The following is a 22,270-nucleotide window of genomic DNA, read 5'->3' on the forward strand; positions in this document are numbered from 1 at the left end:
TTTTCTTACCTGAAAAATTTCTAAAATGAGCCATGTATTATCACCATAAGGAAAAAGAAATCACATAGAACAAGAGGTCTATGCCTGAAAGATGAAGGTGACCAAACACACAAAAGTAGAGTGTTATTTTGACCTTGATTAATGTTTCAAAATTGAAGTCTAAGTGAGATAATTGAAACAGAAGACAAAAGAAAGTGAAATGCTACTCCTTTAGAACCTTGGTTCTTAATATTGATGCAGTTCTGATGTTTTTCTATAAATAATATATTACAAAATGGATGTTTGGCACAGAGTTGCTTTTAAAAGTGCATTTTCCAATTCTAGATAATGCAAAAAAAATTTAACGGAGATTAAGGGCAAGACAGGAAAAAATGAGGATAAAGTCACACAAGGGAACTGATTATACAGACACACGCTTGCCACCACTATCATCCAACTAGGTTACATGCAAAAAGCAATTACATATTTTAAGATGTCCTATCATAGCAAAATGTAGTTATGTTTGTTCAATAAACTACTTCCACATTCATGTCCAAAATAGTAGTGCTTTGTAAATCGAATTACAACCAATTATTTTCAACATATTATCCAGTCAAAGAAATGTTTTCTCTGGCATGTTTATGAGAGTAAAAACAGTAACAATAATAATTGCACTATATATTAAAGCCTAGTTTATGTCAGCCACGGTGCTAAACAAGTTGTATTACTGCCAGTCCTTAAACCTTGAAAGCAAGGTATTTTACACAGGTACTTCTTACACGTAAATTACTGCCAGTCCTTAAACCTTGAAAGCAAGGTATTTTACACAGGTACTTCTTACACGTAAGAAGGCATGTGCAGATACAAAGTAACTTGTTCCGGCTCCCATCCATATGGAAAAGGTGGTGCTTTTTTCACTGCAGTACATCACCTTCTCCTTTTCAGAATTTACTCTCCAGGAGTGCATTCCCATGCTTGTCAACCCCTCAGATTAATCAGACAGCTACTGTTTTCTCCAGGCACTGTCCTCAGTTCTGGGCAAGCAAAGAAAAATACAACAGATACAGGTTTGGCCCTTCGGGAACTCCACTGAGTAAGGAAGCAGAGGAAGCCATGCACAGGGCACTGGGGGCGTGGAAGGAGCACCCGACCCAGAGCAAGGAAGCAGGCAACCAGTAGGTGGGTGGCCTGTCTTCTGAGAAGCACTTGGATTGACTGAACCTGACCAGAATCAGGCAAATGACGGGAGAGGACACCTTACGGGAGGCACACGTATCTCAGTATGGCTAGGTAAGAATATGACTGAGAGCAGGAGACAAAGCTTCCTCAGCCACCTACATTCACCTTCCTAATTCGACCCCGCTCCCCACCCCCAAACGCACACACTCAGCCTGCATCCAACAGCCCTTCCCAGGCACTGCCACATGTTCTCATGGACAACTCTTGAGCAGCCACGACCTTCTAGACCCGTCTGCAGGCGGCACAGCCTCTACTGCCCAGGAAGCCTAAACCCCAGGCATCCTTATACCAGTGATCCCTGCCTTTGAGCTAGGTCATGCTTCCAGACACTTGAAAACCTTCCCAGACTCCAGAAACCTGAACTTCTTCACAAGTGTTACCCACACTGTCCCAGGTATATCCTGACTGAGGGCCCCGTGTCCTTGAATTACTTGGAGTGCCAACACCCTAGGGCCAGGTGTGGACCGTTAAATGCTCCTTAACCCTGCTCATCTCAGTCACCACCCAGGACACCCACGTTCCCCTGGCCTGTTGAGCACTTGTGGAGAAAAGTCACATGATGCTGTAGATGGTGCCTTTGGACAGTCGTGATTACTAACTTCATCTGGGCTGCAGCAAGTCTCAACAAAATACCATCGAAAGGAAAACCATACTCAAAATTTAATTTTTTTTTTGAAGTAGAGAAAAATGTGTGTGGCTACTGTGTTTCCTAAGGTTTGCCGTGTTTCAGCTAGGGCTTATGCCGAGAAGTTCCTGAACTTCAAGGAGAAGGAATCATCAGGAATCCAGTATGAAAAAACTGCTTAGAAGGAGACAAAGGCCACGCTGGCCTCGCACTTCGGCACAGCAGCAGCGCCTGCCAGGACGGTGCGCACCACAGCCGAGGTTTTCACGTGCAGTGAACCTTCCAGAAACCTGCCACAAAGCATGGCCTGAGGATCCTCGCTCTGCACATGCTCGGATTTCATGGGCCCCGGGCAGAGCATCACCTGTACTCACATTGGGAGTTCTCGACTTCCACTTTCATGCTCATCAACTGAGACACGAGAAAATGTGCTGCAGGAATAATGTACTCTACCAAGTACTCACTTTTGGGTAAGACAGCACAGCAAGTCTCGAAAATGCAAGGACTCAAGGCAGACAGAACCCACTAAGCCTAGACAAAGATGAAACCCACCCAGCAAAAAACTGGCTCCTGTCAAAAAACTGAGGAAGAAGCCATGGTCTCAAACTGCACTGATCACAAATATAAAACTGATTATCAACGGATGTGTACACAGAAGACAATATAAATTATAGACATCTCAACACAGAGGGATGGGAACTTCTGTTCCTCACATCATCCTAGCATCCTCCCGCAGCATCGCCCCCAGGGAGAACATAATGGTTAGACTTTCTCATGCCTTGCAAGCTGGGCATGGTGCTAAGAACTATATACATCATCTTGTTTAATCCTTACAACCTAAGACAGGTTAAGTGTCACTCTCCAGTTTATAGATAAGGACATAGGCAGAGAGAGAATCTTGCCCAGAGTCACCCAGTTAATTTCAAAGGTTGGTCAGAGCCTGAGGTATTGCGACATTAGTAAGGTGGGCAGGATTACTGTTCAGTGAGAGACCTTTAATAATTTTTTACTACTAATATTTTACTACTTCATGTCTTAACAGTAAGCTGTGTTAAGAGTCCATTTGGGGGACCTCTACCCCTCCCATGACCAGCAGCTGTGTTACGGCATCCCAAGGTATGCTGCTAGTCTCAAGGACTTCAGGAGAGGCACGGGCAGGGGAGAAGTAGTGCCAGATCCTCTAGTTTGACTCTGGGCCCTAAAGTAATTCTCAAACTTCCACATGCATACACCTCACCTGGGGGATCTTGTTAAACTGCAGCTTCTGATTCATTAGGCCCTTAGATGAGACTTGGGATGATTTTTAAGACTTTTCCAGGTAAGGTGGAAGGGCTACACTCTGAGTAGCAAAGCCCTAAACCACAAACTCCAAAGCAGCCTCTCCCTAGAGAGCTGGGCTGGGTGATAGCTCCTGCAGCTACTAATACAGGGGTTCTTTGATTCACATACTGCCCATTGCATTTAAGTGCCTTTGGAAACCAGGGAGGGGTGAGGTTTGAGGAGAGACACACAGACTGGTACACATTTCCAACAGTTCCTGCTTGTAAAAGCAGCAAAGGCAAGAATATGCCCATAACTCTTAATGAGAGAATCCCAACTAGCCTCTCGAAGCAGGGAGGGGTGAAGTTCCTAATTCCTCTGCCTTTCATGGTAATGAATGAATGAACGCTGTTTAAAGTAATAAATGGAGGTGTAAGTACATACTATTTAAATTTTTAATAGCAACTACAGGAAGACTGACATAAAACCACTGCCGATGCAATGTGGATCACAGAGAAGTACCGGATGTCCTGGGACACAGCCAGACGAGCTCACCGAGTCCTAGGGCAACATCCCACACTGTTAGATGCCCTTTGCCACTTTTATAAACACAGAACCTCAGAGTAAGCTGAATCTTTTGAAACTGCCAGTATTGAGCAGTGTTTGATCTAGAAAAACAGCTAATTCCCTGCTACAGTGTTTAGGGAACTGTCTTCCATTACACTATTTCACAAGAGCAGAGCCTGTTTTTTTGTTGTTTTTCACTATTGTACACCCAGTGGTAAAGGCACGTCCTGGGACAGACTAGATTTTCAACAAATGAGTATTTGTGGATGTAGCAAAAGAGGACCTAAGACTCGAGCAGGTCAAATGTATAGAAATTGAATTTTTAAGAAGTCCTAGAAAAAAATGAATGTCTGCTATTCTAGCATGTGGACTAGGAATAGTCCAGCAATGTTAGCTTTTGTCACTAAATACTCTGGTAGTTCCATTAAGTTTATAATTGTATTTAACCTATATACCACGCTCTGTGGCAGAAATTTTCTTCCATGTTTAACAATATCTTACTCATACTCAATGACTAGTAACACAGGCTTAAAATATTAGCTTTTTTTTTTTTTTGCTAACTCCTGTCAGGTGACTGTCATTTACCAGTCTAAATTATCCTCTTCTCTTACGCACATTTCTCGTACGCACATTTCTCATACGCACATTGGGTAAGTAGTCTTTTTCCCAAGAAATCTCCCTTCCACAAATTCCTAAGTGAGTCCATTAACTGAAATAACAGATTCAGTTAATGCCAGAAAATGGGTGGGTGGCAAGTTTTACAAATTCTTTGAAAATGCCTATTAGCCAGGGGCCCTACTGATTTACAAATGCTTGTTTATTACACCACTGTTCATAATAGGAAACAGTGAAAAATATACATTATAGGGGACTGATTAAATTGTGATGCATAATACAATGCAACCATTAAAAATCGAAGTAACAGTAGCACATACTATGCTTTATATAAGCAGGCACGGTTCTCTGAGGGCTTTATATGGGTTAACAATTCTAGTCCTCATGACCAACCTGTGAGGTAGGTACTATTGCTAGCCCCATTTTACACGTGGGAAAGCCTGCACAGTAACTCCTCAGGTTCAACAGCTTAAACAATGGAGTAGGGATTCAACCCAGTCAGGCGGAATTCACATGCTCTTCATCTCCACGGTAAATTCCACATCCACGGCACAGGTAGGTACCTATACTGATGGGACAAAAGTTCCTGACTACTTCAGGGAAAAAGCTAGTTTCTCAATGAATATTATAATCCTATTTGTCCCCCTCCTCCCCCAGTATGTATTAAAAATGTTTGAAAAGACACATACCAAAGTGTTAACAGAGTAACCACAGAGGAGTTGGTTGGGTGTTTGAAAATGGGAATTTCTTCAGTATCTTTACAAGCATGTACTTACTGATAAAAACACAGTAAGCCAATGGTACAGCTTCTTCCTTCTCCACCTTTCTTCACCTATTGTCTACGGCACACATACAAGATATTAAAAAAAAAAAAGCACACATAACTAGTGCTATCATATTAGCCAGGAGGTTAAGGTAGGACCAGGCATTTTACTTTAAAAAGGGTACTAACGAACTGTAGGCAAAGAAACATTGTTTAAAAAATAAAATTTACTTACCTCTAATTTAGTCTTGATTTAGCAAACAGACTTCATTTATTTCAACACATTTGTCCAACTTCAAACTTAAGTTTATTTCCACATGCTAAAATATTTCAACCACTTCATGGGAAACACTTTAAAATATACTACATAGCTAATTTCTTATGTCATATTAAACTCATTTTGACTTATTTGATGATTCTTGGCCCTCATCATGATATCCGTGCAGAACTGCAACTCTGCTAGGAGTTTCAGCTATTCCTTGCCCTGAGGTGTTCTGCTCCTCAGGTACCCAAGATGGAAAATCAGCTTAGTAGTGTTAAGTAAATTAAGCCACTAAAAGCTTATGTGGAAAAGGACCTGACAATGTGCAGACTCCTCAAAATCCCCTAATTTAAATGTGTCAGACTGTAGAAGCGGATGTTTTCAAACATCTGAAATGTTTAAAACATCTCAGACTGAATTCAGTGTGACTGCATTTTCAATGGAAGAGCTGACTCCTTGAGGTATCCATTCAGTGCTTGACTCCAGCAGCTCTCTGACCTATGACTTTGCTATTTCTGGTAGTGCGGGAGCTCTCAAAGCAGCCTGCTCTGACACTCGACTGTATAACAAACTAAGATTTTTAACATTTTTTAACAGAATTGTGGTATCTTTTTCTGTGATTTCTTAGATTACACCCCAGTGGTCCTAGTTCTTAAAATGTGAATTGTTTGCACAATTGATCATACAAACCCAATGACCAAGAAACATTAATGTCTTCTGAACTTTACTAAACACTTTGTGTTTAATATATTTTAAATTATAAAGAAATTACAAGGAACTCCTAAAAAATTTAATACAAAAATATTACAAGTTAGGACAAGTAAGCATTGAGATATGACATTTGAAGAGAAGAAACATGCAGAAAAAGTAGCATAGGGTTAACATTTCATTGTTGACAAGAGAGCTTTGGTACAGCAGAGAAAGGCACCAGAAAACTACTGTCCATAGTGTCTTTTCCTCCACTGCATGTTGCAAATGTATATACTAGGGAGACAGTAAACTTTAATTTGACCTGCTATGTATTATAATAGGTAAGAAATCTGATCTACTGTAAGTATAAGAACTATGAAACTTCAAAAAACCCTTCTATAACTACTCAGATTGATTTATTTTACCTCAAGCTTATATAGATTATAATCCTTAGTTGTCCAGAACTTTTGGGGAAAGTGTGAAATGCAAAACAGCATTAACAATCTATGCCATGCAATAAACGTTAACCCTCTGAAAATGAAAGGCTGTCAGAAAGTTCCAGCAACTCCAGTAGCTTATCATTTAATAAAACATGACAAGGCTATGCCTGTAAGTAGTTTCTGCTTGAGGAAATGGAAGGGAAACGTAGAAGACCTGGAAAACACAAGGTTTCAAAAAACAAAGGAAAACAAAAAACATACTGAGTGATTCTTTAAAAAAGCCTTCAAGTAACACTAAAGGAGTTGGTTTTAATTAAACCTGGAAGGTGCCTAGTATCTTTCTTCACAGATTATAAAGTTTGTTAGCAACCAAAGCCACCAGCTAAGGAAGAAAATAATTAAACTACAATAGGGTTACATGAAGGAAAAATGTCATAAAGGAAGCTGAGCATCCTGTCTTAAAAATCTTCAACACATACACACTGGTTTGTGCTCAAACGCACACTAAGCAAATGAACCTGTTAGTTTGATTATGTGAAACAATGTCTTTTAAATACAATATTGATTTTTCAAAATAATTTAAAAGTAATTGCTATTCCTTAGCTGATTAAATGCTCTATTATTCTTTAATAAAAATAGTAAATAATCCCTTCATTTAGAAAGTCATCTCCTATGAGAAGTAACAAAATAGCAAAATTTTATCTATGGGCTTACTTTAAGAGTCTATCTTGTAAAACAATGTATTTATGAAATACAGTCGTTTAGGTTCTGATGGTAAGGGGCTATCATTTGTAACACCAATGTGGGATAACAGATGTGTTATATATGTTATGAAGCTAACTCAGAGCAGAACAGTTTATTCTACAAAAGAACACTGGAGGAGTAACTGTTTAAACTGTAAACAAGAAATTGTAAACAGGAAATAGCATCCCTCTCCCTTTGCTTGACTACCAAACAGTCTGTACAAACTAGATAGATATCAAAGGTTTTATATATGTACACAGCCAACATAATATCAAAATATATTTTATTCTGGACCTCTTTCAGATCTGATTCAAATTACAGTTGTCAAAGCAATACAATGCAAAGGGAAACTGCAACAACAACAACAACAAAAAATGTGCCTAGAAAGGATAAAAGGGTCACTGGGGACAAATCATTGTGATGTGGAACCAAAATACATCAGAAGTGTAATTAACATGGTCCAGGACAGCATAGAACATCTCTATCAGTCTTCCTCACACAATAATCATGAAAACTGAACAATAAAGTTCTTAAACAGGTACAAAAACTGTCATGGGCTGGTTTACACTTTTACAACAGTTTTAAAGTTAACTGGATAACTAAAGAAATGATGCAGACATTTTAATCCAGTGCTATAGGTAGGCTCACAGAATTAGACCCAAAGGATTTGTAAAAAATAAAAAATTAGAACATTATAACTACAATGTCAAAGTCAGGAAAGAAGAAAATTACTTCTGTATTTAGGGATTACAGAGCTACAAAATGCAGTCTGTGTGTTTTTGTTTTTAATGAGATGGATAAGTACATCAGACTAAATACAACATGCAGAATGTTTTCTTGAACTTATCCAGAAACTCCAAAGAAAACATCATGAAACAGCTTACTAGAAAAAAAAAATATGCCCTAGTTACTCACCCTGCTTCAACACTGTCAACATAAAGGCAGAAATAAAGAATGCTATTAATACTTCAGAACTACTGATATAAGACATCAATTTTCTAAATCAGTGTATTAAAAAGTGAACACTTCCTCTTTTTTTGCCTCTTTCTTCTACATTTAACTAGAATCATGTTTTAAAAAATTGATATTGAATGTGACGCTTCAGAGCTACTATCAGAAGGAGTAATTCATAACTTCCCTATTCCCCTTCCATCCCTGCTGATTCAGAAGAAAAACAAACAAACAAACAAACCCACCCCACACCCCAAACCAACCAGGGTCTCTTATAGATTTGCTGCTATTCCCCAAAATGCTGGCATTTGCTGCCATGCCACAATGTTGGTCCACTGAAATGGGATTTCTGTGGAAACTGTCAACAGTAATTCACCAAATGCAAGTACCGCCCTTAGCATGTGAGAATAAATCCAGGTACTATGGAAATGTACAATGTATTTCAGTAAATGAAAACTGTTTCGAAAAGAGTAAATAGCACTGCATTTGAGATCTTTTTTTCCTGCTTATCTAGTAAAACAACATTTTTGCTGATAGAAGAATGGCCATTTGTGATTCCTTTAAATAGCAAAAATGCATACTCCTCTTCAGGCCTCTACTCAGTAATAGTTTACATTACTCTTAACAAAATCATTCTACATAAACAGATAGCTCCTTAAAAATAGTACTCTCTCATTAAATCTAATTTGACAGAAATAAGTTTAAGGAAAAAAGGAGTGCTTTATAAGTTAAGTGAAAAAGTACAAATCTTTGGCCTTTCTCTTGACATTTTTATATGTCAAAAAGCAAAAAACCTTCATGTAATTCAATCTAATGATTACTTTTTGCACCATAATTTGTTTTTTTACACCACAAAAGGAGGCACTTCCAGTATCTGTAAAAGGTGTTTAATCCTAAAACATACTTACCTAGAGAATAATTAAAACAGAATTCGATACACTCTAAGACCTATTAGGAAATTAAAACTTACCACTTCTAAAAGTCACTGGAAAGTCAATGATGATACCTGATCAATGACAGGAAATTGGGAATGGAATAAATATAAGAACTTAACGGGATTTTCCCACATGGAGAAGAAAAAGATATTCCTTTAGATGTTTAAGAGTGACAGCTGCTCTTTCTTTACTCTATTTTAATCAAGAATATTCTATTCATTCAAGTTTCCCTTTCTATTTTTCCTTACAAGTTTCTTACAGTAGCCTATACAACAATGATATATAATGAATACCACAGAAAACCTATTGGAATCAAAAGATCTTCAGAAATAAGTTCTCAGAGGGGAAAAAAATGAAGGAAAAAGAAGCAAGAACCTCAAACATAGAACTTTACAGGCTGTGAAACTTGGTCTCTTATAATCATGTTACTGCTCAAATTAGAGGCAATCTTACTTTTGTCTACTGGAGCAGCATCGTGGCACATCAGCAGGCAATGATGACTTGAGAACAGCAGCAAAAAGAAACAACTGAATGCTCATAAAGAACCCACGCCTACAGAATGGATACCTTTCTGATAGTTTGCACTTAAAAGACCCAAGACTTCAGGATAATAAAGCTCTGTATTTATAATCTTTTATATGTCCTATTGTGGCTATTATGCTTAAGTAAAATAGCTAAAGATTAAAAAACAGAAAGAAAGAAAAGATGACAATACCATAAACATGTAGCTGACTATTTTGGCAGCTATACTGCAGAACTTCTCGACTATCTTTCAATCAGTTGGGAAAAAAAAAAAAGGTCAATAACTGTATGCAAATGAATAAATTGTCCATATCAAAATACAAAAAGTTCTATCAATAATCACCTCTGACTTTCAGATTTAAATTCAGTGCAATTGACAAATGCATCGCTAAAGGAAAATGCAGCTTAAACATACTCAAAACATTTGTGTCTATTCCTGGGAGCACATTTAAAAATTATTGCACAGATTTTTTTATTTTTATTTTTTTTAAAACAACAATAGAGGTCAACCACAGATGTGGACCTCCAGCAATAAAAGCAGGATTTCAAGTGCCAGATACTCAGCATATTAGGTTTCCTACATAAGTCACAGGGTAATAGTTCTAAATATCTATAATGTGATCCAAAACCCTAAGAACAGCTGGCACAAAACCATCATGAATGACTGCCTCTCTGGATGTAAATTTTAAAAAATATTATTACAGTATCATAGTCCCCACTAACAACAATTGGGGTACATATAACAATGTATAGTGAAATTAAGTGTATTTATTCTCTTTACCAATAGCAAATGCTATCCTACCTTAGTAAACCAAGACTTGCTTCAATCAATGCTGTTTTGTAAAAATAGCAAAACAACAAATGCTGAAAATCAAAGCTGAATTACTTGGGTTAAATCAGTTTCTACTTAAACTTAAAACATAGGTTAAAAATTTTAGCAGTAATGGCTTAAAAATAATTAGTGACAGAAATAGTGTTATAAATTTGCTAAACTTGATAACAAATGATATTCCTTAACTGAAATCTTTGAGATATAAATTTGACAACTATTCTCTTCAAAATTGACACTTCTGGATTATTACATTAATCATGACAAACCCTGTTAATCATACATATAAACAGTCCCATGCTATCATTTATAAATTCTGTATATTTTAGCTTTTAGTTGCATGAGCACAAGAGGTTTGATCTGATACCTACATCTTTAAGAAAATATGTGATATTATAAACAGAGTAAAAGACATGATATAGTAGTGATTACTGAAAAACAAAAAAATAGCAGCTTAACTCTATCTATATTTGAAAAAATGTAGTCACAAGTACCACAAACGCAGAATCAGAGCAGCAGGGAAGTTAGTGCAATTATACTTTTTAAAAAAAAAATTTGAATCACTGCTATTAAAAACATCTTGAAGCAAGTCTTTCGTTTTAAAGATTGTTTTTAAACTAAGGTAGCAAACATTTTGCCATGTAATGGCAGTGTTATATGCCGTTATCTTGCTTTGTATAAAGAAAAATAACATGAGAGATTTTTAATACTGGAGTTTGGTTACATTACATATTTAAGCTTCTACACAGAATGATGGACACTTTGAGAAGCTAATCCTTATCCAGAAACATTTTAATCTCTTAAAAAACAAAGCAAAAGAAACAAACAACAACAAAAAATCCCCAAAGCTACTTTGCTCCTTTTCACAATAGTGCACATTTTAACCATAATTTAGTTATGGCTACAGATATCAGAAGATTTCTTTTATGCATCTTCTCTATGGTATTAAAAAAAATTGTGCCCTTCTAGTCTTTTAATTGGCAGAAATATGTCCCAAAAAAGAAACTATTGCATTTAAGCCACATCACAAAAAAAAAGAAGCAAAAAAACAAACAAAAAAACAAACAAAATACCCAACAGAGCATAATACCCTTTTACTGATGTGTCTTACAGATTGACATGACCAAAGTCATATAGTTCCATTTAATTTCCAATTCCCCCTTCCACAACATGCACCAATTGAATATATGCTCTGGGAGCCATAAAATGTACCAAACATCTATCTCTTCAAAAGAATGCATTAAAATATTTTTAAGATTTTTTTGTTTAAAAGGTGAAAAAAATATAAACAAGAAACAGATTCACTCCCTTACTTCATGCATCCATAAACTAAACCAAAAACGAAGTTTAAAAGCAAGAACAAACTACTGCTGCAAGTTTTTGTAAGTCCATTTCCTCTGTACATACAAACTGCTAAACTACTGAAGGGAAAAAAAGAATATAATCCATGGTGTCTGCTGATTCAAAGGGGAGAAACAAGGCTGTCATTAGTATCCAAAAACTGGTACATGTATGGGCTGCTTTTATAACGCATATTTTTTCTCTCTTCTGTTTTTCATATCCAAAACTTCTAAATGCTATTTTAGGGGCACAGCAGATTAGATTCCAGCACTTGGTGAACAGAATTCACAAGCTGTGACAAAATTCTGTCATCTTCAGGGTGCAATTTTGTTTATATACACTGCATGTATATATTTCTTTTAGATTTGGCTGTAGTGGACTGGCCATGGTTCAAGAGGGACTATAGCAGTACTTGGGTCAGGGACAGTCATTTTGGCTATGTACACATTCATAGTCGGTCCATGGCTTCCAACTAGTAGCGCTATTTCCGAAGGTCTAATACACAAACCTGTAAGAAAGTAAAATAATCACGTGTGTAAACAATTCCATTGCACATTTTTAGTTTAACTTTTCAACAGAACTGTTTGGAATCTATTTCTTAGTTCCAAGTTCACGAAACTGGTAAACTAAAAGCAATCACAGCAATGGACACCAACAGAAATCACATAATATATATAAAACAGATGAACAAGTTTATACTGTACAGCACAGGAAACTATATTCAATATCTTGTAGTAACCTATAACAAAAAAGAATATGAAAACAAATATATGTATGTTCCTCTATGACTAAAGTATTATGTTGTACACCAGAAATTGACACATTATTAAGTGACTATACTTCAATAAAAAAATTTTTTAAAAAATCACAAATTGTCTGAAAGTACAAGAAGGAAACAACGAGGAGCTAATGCTACAGAGGAAGAACCATGGCTAAAATTTTGAAGATTTACTCTCTGTTAATTAAAAAGTAGAAAAAAACATGCTCAAAACAGACCATTTTCTATCTCTTGGACCTTAATGAGACACTACAGATTTTATTAAAACTGTTGCTGCAGTAAATAGCTAATGGCTATATCCTTTACATCTTCTCTTTGCTTTCAGAACTTTGGAAGCCATAACTAGTATTTCTGTAAACGGCTGGCCAGTCGTATCCTGAAAGTGTCTCAGGATCACACAGTTCTCAGTGCAGACTCAACCGCCTCTATTCTCCCTTCCCTGGGCCACCAACACTCTTCTTTGAGGAAGAGAAGGTAGAAATAGGCATTATAAATTCAAATCTCTCTCAGAGTGGTACTCTGCTATATTTAATTTCACTGATGAAGGTTTACATTAAAAATAACTGCCCATTTCTTGATTGTGAAGGCACTCTTCTGGCATAGATGGCCTAAATTCTGTTTACATTATTTGCATAAAATGAACATGAAAAGCACAGAGCCCTCAGTAAAAAAGATCAATACCATATCATAAAATGTATTTTAACACTTCTGTAGACACTACCACAGTAAGCCACATCTATTCACCACGTATATACACAAATACACACACACAGCCGCTTTTGGAAACACTTCAGTATACTTACTGAACCATCTGATGCACTGGCTCCAACCTTGTCTCCTGCTGCATTCCAACAAACTTCAAAAATTCCACCTGTTCCCCTATAGCTGTGAACTAGAGCACCTGTCTAAAATAATGAAAAACAGAGTCTCAAAAATGATAAAATATATTATCATATATGTCCAAATATGGAGGTTAAATATTGTGTGGGTTTATTTCTAGCAAACCAACTCTGAAATAAACACAAGTTCTGAAATATTAGATACATAATACGATGATCCTTCTATAAAAAGATAACACCAGCCTGCTCTGAACAGATCACACACACAGTTTCTCCAGTACTGATGACCATTCTTAGCTAAGTTATCTGTGGCTCTTTGACAGTTAACAATGGCTAGAAGTAAACATTCAATACATGACTTGAAATAAACTGTTGTTGCTGAAGTATGCATGAGTTTGGTCAAATTATAGAGAAACAAAATTAAGTCAGAATCTCTTGACAAAACATCCTAAAGAGGAAGTATAATAAACTAGTAAAGGCAATTCCAGTGTAAGTCTGTTACTCCATATTTACTGACTAATCCCTAAGCTAGTGGAATTATAAAAGAAGCTAAAAGAATATATGTACGTTATTATTAAAAGATGTTATAAGTTAAAAAAAAAGTACAACCAGGAACACTAACAACTTCATCAATTAAGCTGAGTCATAAACATAACTAAATTATTTAATTCCTTCAGCAATGGAAACCAAAATCATTCAGCTGCCAATCGATAATTAAAACTGAGTACAAAAATGTATTATCTTGGGAAATTAGTCATTAAGCAGGTCAAAGGTCATAGGCTCTGCTGTGAGAAACTGAACAATGAAAAATAGATTCTAGTGATCTGCCCTGACAAATCAGAAAAGTATCTCTCAGCTTTACAGTGACCTAAAAAAATCCAACTAGAAGTAGCATAACTATCTAAAAACAACCTAGCAGCAAGACACGTATCTTATAAATACCTTCCGAGACAGCCAGCCCTGAGCTAATCACTGAGCTGGTGATCATTTCCCCCTGCTTTCTTCTTGTCTGGTAATACTGCAGAAACCACAGATGCACTGCTACAGCTGGTCACACTGGGAAGGCTCAACAGTCGTCCCCCACCCCTCCAACCTAAAATTTCCCACAATGTTAAGAGATTCATGAAAAAGTATGAGTATAGTAGGTCTTAAGTACCTACAGTTAATTAGGAGAGAAGGGAGTGGCACCAACATTATCTAAACTCCACTGATGTACAGAAAGTAAAATCTATAGGGCAGTCAACTTTGGGATTTAAAAAAAAAAATCAAAACTTCCTTTCAATAGTACTTACCAATTTCTAAGCCTGAATTAGGCTTTAAATGAACCAAAATAGTATGGTCAACAAGCCAGAGCTATCACATTAACAAATGCCGAAGGATCATTAGCATCTACTCAAATCTGTGTTCAGACTAGACTGTAACAGCCTACCTGCCAAATACTTAGGCAACATATTATTCAAGTAATGAAAGAAAAAAACTACAGGTATATGCGACAAAAAGATAATGCCTTTCTCTACACTAAAAACTCACAAGATGCATTTTACTATTTTCAAACATAGAAGAAAAAAAGTAAAATGACATTTTAATACACGATAGAGATACAACAGAACAGTATGGATAGTTGCTCAAATGCCCTTAAAAGTCAAGCAGTATCTTCCATTAGAACTTTACAGTTCTATAACAAAATTTTATTTTAAATTGATTTACTTAAAATGGAGTCAAAATGGAGTAAATGAGTGATGGAAAATGTATACAAAAGGCAGGTTATCTACAGATTGTATCAAAAAAGCTTCTGCTATTCAATCACAACAGAAAGGTTAATTTGAAAGGAAAGCTAAGGAAATATAAACCATTAAAAGTAATTAAGAGAGCTCAGAAGGGATGATGGATTAAATATCAATACGCCAAAATTTATAATGTTCCAAACGGGAGCAACCATCAATAAGCAAAATGAACATATTGTTATAAAGATGCTATTCATGGTAACAATAAAATCCATAAGGTACCTCAGAAAAAATTAAGAAAAAAGATCTTTATGAAAAAATTGTTAAAACTTTAGTGAAGGGGGGAAAAAAAGACTTGGTGAGGGAGACTTACAAAGTCATACTCACTAAAACTAAGCTAATGATGCAGGTACATACAAATTTATCAATCAATGGAAAACAACACTCTATGAATAAACCACACAAGAACTCAGCATATGAAAGAACTGACATTATGAAACAGTAAAGGAACAAAGTAGCTATCCATATAGAAAGATAAAATTAGAACCCTACCTCACACCATACATGAAAACCAATTTTAAGGGAGTTAAAAATATAAATGAAAACACTAGACAGTGGGAGTATAAAGTTAAAACATCATAATGCTTTTTTTACCAAAAAGCTCAAGAAGAATAAAAGAGAAACCAATAAAAAAAACAGTTACCTACAGAGGATCAAGAAAAAAGAAATGAGGGCAAGACTTCTCAGTGTATACCTTTTTACAGCGTTTGGGAGGTTTTTTGGAGAACGTTTGAATGTGTAACTTAATCAAAAAACAGTATCTGAAAATGACTTCTACAAAATAGTCTGACCAACTATGATGGTCAACTGCACGAAGAAAGGCAGTCCACAGTAACTCAGTATGTGTGTACTACAACCAGCAAAGATCTCATCACAGAAGGGAGAATAGGGGGTGGGGAGGGGTGCAGCAGGGAAACTCGCATGACTGCTACCAAAGAATACAGGGCACATAAAAACCAAAACACTAAGATAAAAAACAAAAACAGGCCATTTTCTCCACTTTCAAGAAAGGATCTCCGTAGCATTATCCCTAAAAAGGTAGTATAGTTTTAAGTTTGTTTCTGATAAATCATGTGTTCCAGCATAAAATCGTGTCCTTTAGTATATTTTTTTTACTGCTCATACATACCTCCTTCAAAGATAATTATTTTAGAAAATAAAGGAATAATATTTAGCTAAATAAATGCATCCTAAACTCTAACATTTTATGTTTGCAAAACTGTCGGAAAAATTAAACAGAGAATCTAAATTCATCTTTAAATTCTAGTCTGCACTATGAAAGTGCAACTTCAGTTGGTCTTAATCTTTACTAAGCCGTAAATTCTCCTCAAAAATAGTCATTTAAAAACTAAGAACTGAATTAATGTCGAATTGAATTAATGTCACAAAAGGAATGATAACCAAAGTGAAGAAAATATTCGTATAGATAGGCAAATGCTTCTTCCTAATATAAGACTACTTGACTATTTCAATAACTCATACATACCTGTGTGTTCCAGATGTGCACACACTTGTCAAAAGAACCACTTGCCAGATACCTGCCATCAGGACTGAAAGCTACACTGTACACAGGCTCTTGGTGTTTTGTCAAAGTATGGATGCAAATTCCTCTGTCTACATCCCATAGTCTAACAGTAGAATCAAAGGATGCACTGACAAGGGAGGAAAAAAAAAGATTTTATAATTAATAAAATATATTCTTAGCCCCACCCCCAATCTACAATATTCAGCCATTCTTAATAGCCAGCCACAATTCCTCATGAGAAACAGACTGTGCTGTTAGGAAGGAAATGTTCTGGAAACACAGCTAACAGGAAAAAAAGCAGCTTAATTAAGGGCATCTCCAAGTTCCGGAACAGGCAAACATAAACGAACTAATTCACTGTATTCCTTTGCTCTTTAAATAATTCCTTTATATTGACCCATAGTTTTGAAACACTGTACTGAACATATTTTTAACTTTATCTTTCTAAAAAGATGCTGAAAAAGCTTTATGGTACTGTATCTCAATTACTTGGGTTTAAAATAGTATTTGATATCAGTAAATATTTGGTATCTCCAGATATAATTTTCTGTCATACTTATAAGAAACTTTCAAAGTCTCATAAAAGGAAAAGTAAAACAGAAATGTTACCTTGCTAACATAAGGTTGGCATTTGGATTATTTGTCCCTGGCCCTGTTGGACTCCATTTGATAGTATAAATTTCTTTATTATGTGCTTGCAAATCATGGACACAATTGTCTTGTTTCATACTCCATATCTAAGCAAAAAAGAAAAAAAAGTATGTAATTATTCTTCCATACAAAGGCTACATTTATAATACTATTTTCCCAGTGCAAAATATAAGCAGTGCAACCAGAAGCACGATTACAGAGATTAAGGGAATACTTGCAAAGAAATTAAAATGTAGGAGAATATATTTAACATTTATCTTTCTAAAATGACAAATAAGCATCAAGTCCTTTCTAAATATTCACTATTGTGAGGCTTCAGGATTAAACTAACTATAGTCCTAAAATCATTTTTTTTTAAACCTGGAAGTACAGTCAGTTACAATGTGTCAATTTCTGGTGTACAGTACAGTATCCCAATCATGCATCTACATACATATATTTGTTTTCATATTCTTTTTCATTAAAGGTTATTATGAGATTATAGTCCCCTGTGCTACACAGAATAAATTTGTTTTTTTAATCTGTTTTTATATATAGTTGCTAAGATTACTTTTGATAGCTTCAGATGGCACAAACTTCAATATTCACTAAGTTCCTTGGGTAACGATCCTAAAATGTTTAAGGCATTAGTTTTTATGCTGTCTTTTAAACAAAAGATCTACCTTACAAATTCCTCTTAGAATTTAGTATCAGGAAATATTTTGCAATGGAGAAGGTAAAATAGATAAGCAGCATACAGATAATACTAACATGATTCATGTTGACCCCAAAGCATAGGCAACAAAAGCAAAAAAATTAAAAAAAAGGCAAGCGAGACTATGTAAAATTAAAAAGCTTCTGCACAGCAAAGGAAATAATAAAATAAAAAGCAACCTATGGAATGAGAGAATATACTGCAAACTATATATCCAGTAAGGAGTTAATTTCCAAAATACATAAGGAAATCCTACAACTCAATAGCAAAAACACCTAATAACCCAATTTAAAAATGGGCAGAGGACTTGAATAGACATTTCTCCAAAGAAGATACATAAATGGGCAATAGGTGTATGAAATGATGCTCACTGTCACTAATCATCAAGGAAATGCAAATCAAAGCTACAATGGAGGTATCACTTCACAATTGTTAGGGTGGCTACTATAAATTTTTAAAAGACAATAAATGTTGTCAAGGATGTGGAGAAACTGGATCCCTTGTACACTGCTGATGTGAATGCAAAATGGTATAGCTGCCATGAAAAACCAACATGAAGGTTCTGCCCCACATTTTAAGAACTACTACCATACGATCCAACAATTCTACTTATGAATATCCAAAAAAATTGCAATCAGGATCCTGAGGAAGTTATCTGCATTCCCTTGTTCACTGCAGCACTACTACCAAAAGCCAAGATATGGATACAACCTAAGCGTCCATCAATGGATGGATGGATAAAGAAAATGTATACACACACAACATATGTACATACAGTGGAATATTATTCAGTCTTAACATAGAAGGAAATCCTGCAATATGTGACAGCGTGAATGAATCTTAAGGACAAATATTGCATGATTCCATTTACATTAGGCATCTAAGAGTCAAACTTATAGAAGCCAAGAAAAGAATGGTGGTTGTCAGGGGCTGGGGAGAGGGGGAGTTGCTAACCAACAAGTATAAAATATCAGTTCTAGAGATTTGCTATACAACACTGTGCCTGCAGATAACAATACTGAGCTGTACATTTAAAAATCTGTTAAAAGAACAGATCTCATGTTATATGTTCCTACCATAATAAAATTTTAAAAATTTTAAAAGTTTCATATAGAAGAAACCATGAAAACTAACAAAGCAATAGTTAAAATGGTGAGTAGAGAACAAGCCTTTCTTGAGTTGATAACACACCTATGCTTATAGATTAAAAATTCACATTATTTTTGAGCAAAAATTAAGAGAAATGTACACCAAGAGTAGTTCTGACAAAAATCATTCAATAAAGACATGGGGGGGGGGAGTCTTGCCAAATACAAATAAACATCAAACCCAGGGGGGAGGTGTGGCTCAGTGGTGGACTGCATGCCTAGCATGCACAGGGTCCTGAGTTCAATCCCCAGTACCTCCACTTAGAAAGTAAATAAATAAATAAATAAATAAACCTAATTACCTCCCCTCTTGCAAAAATTTTAATTAGAGAAGTAAAAAAAATAATAAATTCAACTTTAAAAACAAAACAACAACAACAAAAACAAAAAAAAAACTCCCACCAAACCCAAGTGCCTACAAACAAACAAAATTAGCTGGGCTTCCACAGAAAACTATATTCAATACCTTGTAATAGCCTTTAATGAAAAAGAATATGAAAAGGAATATATATGTATGTGTAAATAAATCACTATGCTGTACACCAGAAATCAATACAACATTGTAACAAACTATACTTCAAAAAACATTAGCCAGGCTTCACACTTCTGCAATATAACTAATAAGAGATAATGAAGCAATATCATAATGTTTTTGTATCCTAGGTATATATAACTCCATGTAAATAAATCCAAAAAGTATGCTTCCAAAACATATTTCATTTGACCTTTCAATAGCACTGATACTACTGATCACTCTAAACCATTACCTCCCTTGAAATACTCTTTACAGTTTCCACTGAGGTCATTCCTTCTAAGGTTTCCTTTTGGAAGCTCATTTCTGTTGAGCTGGTAAATGTTGATGTTTCTTTAGACTGTATTAGGTTTCATCTTCTCTTACTCTACACTTTCTACCTACACAATTTTGTCCATGCTTGTGGCTTTGAATGACCACCTGAGAATCTGCTGAGAATTCCCTAAATTTTATGTCAAGCTTAGAGCTGTTCTCTGAGCATCAGATCCATCTAGCATCTTCACTCAAAAGCACTGTACAAGTTGAATACATTCTCCTCACTAATCTGCTGTTCCCTGTTCGCAGAACATGGCTTCACTAGACATTATCCATCCTTCTAGTTTCTGCTTTAAAATTCTATGAGCTTTTACTCTTCTTAGAACAAAGAAAAGCTCTCTACCACTTTCTAGTTTAAACTTCTCTAATGCAACTCAACCCCTGACAGTGGGCTCTCTCGCCATGGGCCTTCTTTCACTTCCTCATATGGGCCATACTCTGTTCCAGAAGCCCCTCTATTTGATAAGTGTTATATATGTGTGTGCGCAAAGCAATCTCACAAACGTTAAGTGTGAAGAAAAGTATTTTTACTAGCAATGTTTGCAAGGGAGCCCAGGCTTGAGGAAAATCACCTATCTAACTTAAAAACATAGCAGGTATTTAAAGAAAAAAACCATCAGGTTACCAAGGTTATATTTAGTCTGCTCATGGGAAGAGAAAAAGCAGTTTTCCCCCATGATTATCTTATTGGTAAGGGTCATTATGTCTGCAGTCAATGGCATTGCAAAGTCAAAGGTAAGTTATTTTCAGTAGACTTAGCATGATGAAAGAAAGGGCTCAAGCATCATTAATTCAGAAGGTTAGTATTAGGTTGTTCTTTATCTCAAAATGCTTTTTCTCCCCTCTAACACTGGTGTGTGATGTGTGAAGGGGCAAGGTATTAGTTTTGCTTTTAGTTAACACAACAAGAAAAGCATAAATTAAGGTTGAGATGTGGATACTGACACATCAACTAGGCTCACTCACCAATTAAATGATTCTCTGCTACGTATCAGTTTCCCAGCAAGGGTTATACATGTTCATACCACAGCAAAATCAAATTAATACAATTCGCAGAATTTCAGTCAAACCCGTGAATACTACAAAGATCTTCACTACTTATGAGTCAGATCTTTACATGTACAAATAATCTTTAATTGTACCAATATATGACTTTCTAATAGTGAAGACAAATTATAACAGCACAAACCTTAGTATTATAATTCCCATCATAGTCATTGTTTAAAATATAACTTATTTGCTATATTCAAACATCTGAAATAATTCACAAGAGAAAATATAAAAAACAATGATCATTAAAAAGTAGAGTAAGTCCTTAGCTACATTTAAGTATTCAATAAATTACAAAAGACATTCTAAACAATCTTAAAACAGCAAGAGCAGTCTCACTGTGTAACTGCACCCCATTCCTTCCTACTGTCTGAATTACCTTCAAAGTCATGTCATCAGAACAGGAGGCCAGGAGATTGCCAGTTGGGTCCCATTTGATAGCATTTACTTCATTCTAAAAATAACAGTAAATACACACAGTTTCACTTTATAGACTTGGCTACTCTTCGGGTATTAAACACACTTACTTCAAAACCACTCTGAAACATTACTTATTTATCATGATCACTTTGAAGGAGGGAATAAAGGTTTCTCACCGTGTGTCCCTGGAATGTTTTAATAGGTCTGTCTTGTCCTAGTTTACAGACATGAATGCACATATCTGTACTACAAGAAGCAAAGGTGTTGTTGCTCTGCCAATCAACATCCAACGCTGGTGCTAAAAAGAAAAAAGGTGAGGTTTGCATTCAGTCTGCATGTACTGAAATCATTAAGGACACTAATAGGAATCTAAACATTTCACTTTATACTTTTTAAAGATACTAACAGAATTTTTAAAAATCACAGTATCTAAACATCACAAATATTAATAAATTACAGTTTAGCTATCCAGCAGAAAGTACACTGGCCTAGTCACCAGGAGATTAGGGCTCCTTAGAACCCACTCTGTAAACTACTAGCACTGGATTCTTGGTTCCTCATTCGTAAAATGATAAAATTAAATGTGATGCTTTACCTTCCTTTTATTTCTCAAATTCTGTGAATGTTCAATGAATAAGCAGCCTTGGTTCTGGCACTCCAAAACCAGTGAGCCCTAAGCAAGTCATCTAACCTCACATGTTATTTTTCTAATTAAAAAAAGCGGGGAGTGGGGGGTGGATAAAACCTTTAAGCTTAGTACAGAAGGATATTG

The 22,270-nt window shown here is 35.7% G+C and overlaps 1 protein-coding gene across 11 annotated transcripts in view; it reads right to left on the bottom strand.

Annotated features, from left to right (window-relative positions):
* Window positions 1-7,450: 7,450 nt before the first annotated feature.
* Window positions 7,451-22,270, bottom strand: part of TBL1XR1 (TBL1X/Y related 1) — a 157,337-nt gene continuing 142,517 nt past the window's right edge. For all 11 annotated transcript variants that reach the window (XM_072961266.1, XM_072961275.1, XM_072961250.1 and 8 more), the window contains 6 exons: window positions 21,675-21,796; window positions 21,458-21,532; window positions 17,298-17,425; window positions 16,650-16,815; window positions 13,344-13,445; window positions 7,451-12,270 (listed from right to left, as the gene is read on the bottom strand). In XM_072961266.1, coding sequence (XP_072817367.1) covers window positions 12,244-12,270; window positions 13,344-13,445; window positions 16,650-16,815; window positions 17,298-17,425; window positions 21,458-21,532; window positions 21,675-21,796 — 620 coding nt within the window. In that variant the 3' untranslated portion in view covers window positions 7,451-12,243. The remainder of the gene's footprint in view (window positions 12,271-13,343; window positions 13,446-16,649; window positions 16,816-17,297; window positions 17,426-21,457; window positions 21,533-21,674; window positions 21,797-22,270) is intronic.

This window comes from Vicugna pacos, chromosome 1 (genome assembly GCF_048564905.1).
Source record: "Vicugna pacos chromosome 1, VicPac4, whole genome shotgun sequence".
Classification (NCBI taxonomy): Eukaryota; Metazoa; Chordata; class Mammalia; order Artiodactyla; family Camelidae; genus Vicugna; species Vicugna pacos.